Below are 6,893 nucleotides of genomic sequence, written 5' to 3'. Positions count from 1 at the left end.
TCTGCAGATGCATCGTTGTTACAGCTCGCTGTCCTCAGCCGTCAGACTCACTGCATGCCACCCAACCCAACAGCTGCGCGCTCCCCGTCCGTCTACACTGCAGTCAGTTAACCGGGAGAAAGCTCCGAGCTTATGGTGTTGGCTTCTGCTGTTTCGTGTCCACTGCATGCATCGACGCCTGATGAATTTAGCTCGATCTGGCATTCACTTGTGCACTTGCTCGATGGCTAAAACCACTGTTTCTCCATGCTGGCATTTCCTCAAAAGCGTTTCGAGGCACATTACTGCACCGACTGAAACCAGTTGATGATGGCATATTGGCAGTTCACTCATAAATAAACATGAACAGCCGGTTTATATTTCAATCTGCAGATCACTCACTTGTCACTTCTGTACTAATGACTAAATGTTCACCAATTACTGCACTTCGCCGCCATGACTTGAGAAATAGAAGCACTTTTGCTTCGGAGAGCGCATGGCCCTGGCGCTTCGCCGCCGTGGCGCAGCCGCGCAGGCCGATGCGCGGGCGCGTTGTCTGTGGGACGACAGTGAGGGCGGCGGAGCCAGGCAGCCGTTCTATGGACGTCCTCGGCGCGAACCATCCGTGCGGTGGAGCAATCGCGTCCTCGGACCCACGGCGAGCTCTGACGGCCGGCGAGCGGTGGCGGTAACCGCGGCTGGGGGCGGCGGCTGGGGGCGGTCGGTGGCTTGTCCCCGATCAGGGGTGGACGGTATTTCATTTACCGTCCACCCTTGGATCGTTCCAACCGTTGGATCGGAAACTAGCGGCAAGATCCGAGCGGAGAAGGTCGGGCTGGTGCGACGCATGGGCTCGAAAGCCCATGTAGCAGCCCATTGGTCAACGTGCAGTGACGCGTGGGGCGGCCACTGTTGTCACCTCGCCAGAGTCCCTCTCCACCGTCGGCGGCCGCGGCGGCGCGAACGGGGCCTCGTGCCCCGTCCACCATCTGAATTGGAACTGCTTCAACGGGGTTCCTCTCTCCGCCCTCTCTGAATTGAAACCACGGCAGACAGCTCGCCCAGGCTCTTCATCCCCGATTCCCCGTCGCCGGCGCCCTCGACATCCTGCGAGATTCATCCGGACGTGGATCGATTTCTTCTCTTGTTGGTATGTATAATGGTTTGCTTGTTACATTTTTTTCTCAACCCGATCTAGGCCCCCTTTTTTTTCTATTCAGTGAGTTGTGGATTCTTCGTGCTTCATGGTGTTTTCGGGGTCCAATCGAGATTGATTCTCTCTTTCAGAATGCATTATTTGACGGAGGATTCAAGGTGCGACTGCAGATTATTTCCACTCTCTGTTCTTTTTCATGCTCCCACGTTAAATCCGCCACCGATTCGAACTGGTAACAAATTAGCCTGTATTCCATTAAAAAAAAACAAATCAGCCTGTGCCAGCGTATGATTTGATTTCGAAATTTGAATCGGATTGAGGACTGCCCGTTTTGTATTCGGATTTCTCTAAGATTTGTCGACGGGTTTAAGGTGGGACTGCAGTTTATTCCCGTCACGGAATTGGACTGCCAATCAATCTTTTTAGGGAAACAAGCTCTTCTAATCTGTTTCGAACCGGTTGAAGATTGGTAACTAGTCCGCTTTGTATCAGGAGTGGACCGAGAGGGACTCACGCCTACATAAATAAACAAAAGCTACAGAATTACTCATCGTGGCTTCACGCATAAATAAACACTAGGAGTGGACCGAGGGTCTGCTTTGTATTTGGAGGAATCTACTCCCGCCTTTGTAAATAAACACAAGCTTACACAATAATTCTGCGCAGCACCATAGGCTTACAATCACACTGAAGATTGGTTTGATCTGTATTTGGAGAGAGCTACTTCAGCTTCACACCAACATACACAAGCGTTGAGAATTATTCCATCTTTCAAGCTTTGTTAGTCTTGATGGCGCCTGATACTGGACATACCCATGTAAGTTCTTCCTGCCCAAGCACATGTTTGCTGTTACTTTGCCAAATTTATCTTGTCATTCTCTTTGTGCTACTCCTAATAATCTAAATCAAATTCTATCTTCAGATAAATGAGAAAACTCCATTACAGTGTTACTTGTTACAATTGAACAAATGTATCTTGGACTACTTCTGTAGCTTGCTGAAACCTATACCACACTTCTCCATGTTATGTGTATTCTATTTTTAAAGCTCTGTCCTCTAATACAAAAAAACAGAAAAGCCTTTTACACAGGAATTAAAATAAGGCTGAAAAATGTATGAGATTTGGAGATTGTTCATTGTTTTTTCTACTTAATTAGAAGAGAGTAGTTTAGCAGTTGGTCGATAGAACTTGAGTGTTTCAACACCACTTTTCCTACAGTTAGTGATGAAGAAAAAGGCCTCGTTAGATCTATAATCAGAAGAGACGAGTTAGAAATATGTAATATGGTGACATGTGCACCCATGAAGTATATGTATTGCTGTAATATATTTGCATAGAAATTTTTTACTAAGCTCTTAATTGTTTGTGATCTTGTAGGAAGTTGAGGACGACATGATAAGCAAATTAAATGATGATGTTTTGCTCTCAATCTTAGAAAATGTCAACTTAGCAACATCAATGAGGGCTAGTGTACTATCCAAACGATGGAGATGCCTTCCTTGGTTGCTCACACAACTCAGCATAGATATCAAGGACTTCCTTCATGAACCATATGCTGATCCCAAACTGGATGATCACATTGATAAAGCAATGTCATCTCTGACGGAAGCAGTTAGGATCATGTTGGCTCCTACTCACAGAAAGTCTATCATCACAAGACTTTGCATTTTGTTCTTTGTAACCAGTGGGTACTCAAGCAAAATTGGCCATCTTGTCAATGAAGCTATTGAAAATGAAATGGTAAAAGATGTAGAGCTTGCAAGTGGGCTTGAGATGATGCCTGGCGATATTAGCGATGAAGACATGGTAAAGCATGCAGATAGTGTGAATAGTTTCTTTGGCAACTATTCTAATATATACTGTTGCCTCACAAGCCTATCCCTTTACAATGCAAGCTTTGCTGAATCGGATCTACATAATATCCTTGCAAATATGTGCACACAATTGCATTATCTTTATCTGTACCATTGTGATACTGGCTATGACTCATTATTCAAGATCAATGCGCCAAACTCAAAACTCAATGTGCTGGAATTTTCTTACTGTTCTTTTGATCGAGTTGATTTGATTTGCCTTCCAAAGTTAAAGCAACTCATATGTGGCTTTTGGCTATCTCGATATTTACCCTTGACTTTGGGAGATGTCCCATGCCTCAAGGAAGTAGAAATCTATGCAGCAACAACTCATCATGAACCATTCAAGTTAAGTGAGCTTCTATGTGGCACAACATGCATAGATTCTCTAACGTTGGATTTCTACGGACGAAAGGTATACATGTTCATTTTCCATAATTATTATCATCATAATTGTCATCACTTTTGCTTTTATGACTATGAAAATACACATTTTAGAGCAAATTTGATGCGAAGTTACTCCCACACTGGTTTTTTATGTCTCTTATCTTTTGGAGGGCTTCCTTGACAAAATTAGTGTGAGAGGCTGAGAGCTAGTTCCTGAATCCTGACTTCCTGTGTGCACTAAAATAAAGTGGTTTGACGTTTTCCATCTAAATTACTAACAAGATGGCTCCACGAATTCTTGCCTAGATCCACATTCTTGGAGCCCAGGATATTTTATTATCAATCAGACAATCATTCATAGTGAACATAGTTGGTTAATTAATTACATACAGAACATTTAATTTTCTTCCTGTTTTCATTCGCCCATCTCTCCAGATTTGGTTACAACCAGAGCAAGGTCAACTTCGCTCGGCATTTAGAAATTTGAGGGAATTGCGTCTACATGATATTTTTGTTGGATTTGGCCTTATGTGGACAACAGCCCTTCTTGAAGCTGCACCATCCATTGAGATACTCAAAGTTGAGGTACTTTGTTTGTTTGTTTATTCTTTAATTTAGCGAAAGCTATTTAAAGAAAATAAATAATTTAATATGCATTAATGGGAGATAATAAGTGTTCTTTTATGTGACAAAAAAGAGCACACCTTACAGAATCAATGGGTATCATCTAACTGAAGGTAGCTAAAATCTTACATCCTTTTCTTCATTGGGCAACCTTATTTTTTCTTGTTCGAATCAGCTGGAGCTGTCCATCATTATACTGAGAAGGACAAAGTGTGCCACTGAAATTTAGGGCAATCTTTTCAAAGTTCAATCCACCACTAGTTGTTAGAGGGTTACCAATTAGCTATAATGGTTTCAGAGACTGAATAATATCATGCCTTGGTCTTGTATACGAGGTAGTGGTTGCTTTAATACCATCTTAGTCCATAGTCGAAGAAAGGTACAACATTTTACATTAGAAGGCTTGTATAATATTCACCTCCCAAATTTTGTGATCCCATCTTCCTAGTCATTAATCAGCTTAACTTTGTGAAAGAAAAAAAAAACTACAAGATTGCACACGGGAACATTTAGATTCATCACATGAGAATGGTGTCTATAGTTTCATTCAAAAGTAACACTGTCGAGAAAACAGTGGCAATGGCAGAGTGTGTAAACGAGAGACTGTTTCCAGACCCTGAAGACCTGAAATGGTATACGTGTAAATTGGTTTAGAGGTACTAATAAGTAGATACTTCCTAAAATTGTATATGGTATCACCTCAGAGGGTGATGAACTGATGATCTATGCTGCTGCAAAGAATTGGTGGTAGCCCCACCTAATTATACATGGGAGAACTAGATTTCAACTTTACTAGGTCATGAATGCCTCTCCAAAGTCCTACACCTTTTTCTGCATACAGGGGTTGTCACATGTTGGTTGTTGTGCTCAATGCCATCAGTTCCCTGCATATAAAGAATTATGACTATTGAATAGAAAGGTTTAGCTTAGTTTCCTTAATGAATACATGCTCATGCTATGTGCATGTAGGTATATGACCATCGCTGTGAGGATGAGGAGAAAAAGAAGCAGATTTATGGAGAAAGAACTAATGCACCATGGCAAGTGTCAGACACTGCGCACCCTCAGCACCCGTCATTGAAAGAGCTCCAACTCTTTGGTTTCAATGCAACAGAACAGCATATGGCATTTATAGGAGCCATAATGGAGCGAGCATCTAACTTACAGATAGTTCTTCTGAAGGAACAATACTGTGATTACTGCAATGCAATCAGTACTACTTTTGGCGAATGTGGATTTCCGAAGAACGAGGGGGAACAAGAGTTGGTAGTTGATAATATAAGGAACCGGTTCTCCTTCCGTGCCCAAATAATTTTTAGTGGACACAAACTTTGCAGTGATTGAGGGTGTTCTATTACACTAGTCAGCTCGCGGGAGGTGCCTACTGGAATAAAAAATTTTGGTGGGAAGGTATGGTGTACCCGTACTTTTCCGCCCACCTAGATGGAGTCATTTTTCTCTCAAGTTTAGTGTGGTTGTCTTCAAAAATGAGAAAATGCCTAAGAACTACTCCATAGCCCTAAGTTTGATTTCTGGTTTCCTTATTTGATATAATAACATGCTACAATTCTTATCCATGATTCTTCAACGGGTACATTTTATAGAGCTACATTTGCTCCAATATTACATTTCCTCCAATCCAACTCAGTTGATGTAGAATAAAATTGACCGACCTTAGTTATACTTTGCTGTGATAAACGTAATTTAATCCTAACTGGAGGGAGTGGTAACCATATCTTTGGGTTGTAGTGGGCAAACATTTTGAAACGTGACAGCCTAGACAAATATAGTGAAACTGTAATCCTCTGTATTCCTGCTGGCGCATCTACCAGACAGCGCCTCCTGACGATGGATTCTGGTTCAGAACAACTATATTTTACCGTAAAATCTAATAAGCATTACAGTGATTGTTTAAGATAAATAAAGTAGGTGAACTGAAAATAGTCACCTCTCTACATGCTAATTCCTCCTCCACCCCCCCCCCCCCCACCCCAACAAAAAAAAAGAATCTATAATTTGGAGGATAGCTGCATTGATTGTTGACGAAACACATGAAACTTACTTGACACATATTTTGCTCAAGCAAAACGAATCTGCAAAAGAACATAAAACGGAAAAAGAACCACAACGAGGAACTACTAGTTGATTTCTGTAGAGGCCTGGGACGAGGTTCAACAAGCTTAAAATCTTGGGTTCTTTGGCAGATAAAAAGAAAGTTGCCAGTTACCAACATGCAGTTAGGCACAGTACAATACCACAACAGTAACTACATCATCATCGCTAGTTCGCCACAGTTGCACACTAAAAAAAAATATGAACACAGCAATATCATTAGGAATTCAGTGATCTCTGTATCATGTGCAGTGAAAAACGAAAAAAAAATGATTCAGCAAATCCTAGCAGTTAAGGAAAGTAGACAGCAGCAGACTTTAGCTTCATCAACATATAAAACCAGCACTTTGAATGTATACGTTGTTGTATATAGTACTATACGAGAGACGGAGAGAGTGCAACATAATATCCGACCCTCCACAGTTATAATGCTAAGAACAACAAGTAACTCTGACCTCTCAAGGCTAAAACCTACTTTGAGAAAAGAACATCAACAAGTATTAACATCTGAATCAACTGACAAAACTGGCTTTAGATCTGAAAATAGGCTTCCAATCATCAGGCACCACCATATGACCAATCCCAAAGATCTGAAAATAGGTCAAAGTAAAGAGATGTCAATTGCCTATCAAAATGTGATGCATCAAATAGACACCAGAAACTCAAACTAGATATTGATACTAGTAGGAACCCAAAATTCCTGAATGATCAATGACGGCATGTATCGTCCCTAGACGGTTAGACCTATCTAACACCTTTTAGTGATGGTTCCAAAAGGCAA

At 41.6% G+C, this 6,893-nt stretch overlaps 1 protein-coding gene across 4 annotated transcripts; it reads left to right on the top strand.

Moving 5' to 3' along the window:
• Positions 1-395: 395 nt before the first annotated feature.
• On the top strand, positions 396-5,609 carry LOC120662041. 4 transcript variants are annotated; one of them, XM_039941106.1, is made up of 6 exons: positions 396-1,129; positions 1,267-1,293; positions 1,802-1,952; positions 2,514-3,404; positions 3,812-3,961; positions 4,970-5,609. In XM_039941106.1, the coding sequence occupies exons 3-6, from the start codon at positions 1,926-1,928 to the stop codon at positions 5,342-5,344; spliced, it is 1,443 nt and encodes a 480-aa protein (XP_039797040.1). In that variant the 5' UTR covers positions 396-1,129; positions 1,267-1,293; positions 1,802-1,925; the 3' UTR covers positions 5,345-5,609. The 4 variants fall into 4 exon arrangements, with proteins under 4 accessions (XP_039797040.1, XP_039797038.1, XP_039797039.1 ...); XM_039941105.1 differs by having other exon boundaries at positions 871-1,129; positions 1,628-1,952; XM_039941108.1 differs by having other exon boundaries at positions 871-1,129; positions 1,200-1,293.
• The last annotated feature ends 1,284 nt before the right edge of the window (positions 5,610-6,893 follow it).

This window comes from Panicum virgatum, chromosome 2N, assembly GCF_016808335.1.
Source record: "Panicum virgatum strain AP13 chromosome 2N, P.virgatum_v5, whole genome shotgun sequence".
Classification (NCBI taxonomy): domain Eukaryota; kingdom Viridiplantae; phylum Streptophyta; class Magnoliopsida; order Poales; family Poaceae; genus Panicum; species Panicum virgatum.
Note: the sequence above shows the minus strand (reverse complement) of the source record. Positions and strands in the feature narration are given on the sequence as shown.

What these genes read in the sequence shown, in the direction of transcription:
- LOC120662041 (XM_039941106.1), top strand. Translation starts at nt 1,926, where the DNA reads ATGGCGCCTGATACTGGACATACCCAT. An exon ending in CTGATACTGGACATACCCAT is followed by an intron (nt 1,953 to 2,513) that starts GTAAGTTCTTCC and finishes GTGATCTTGTAG; the next exon opens with GAAGTTGAGGACGACATGAT. An exon ending in TTGAGATACTCAAAGTTGAG is followed by an intron (nt 3,962 to 4,969) that starts GTACTTTGTTTG and finishes ATGTGCATGTAG; the next exon opens with GTATATGACCATCGCTGTGA.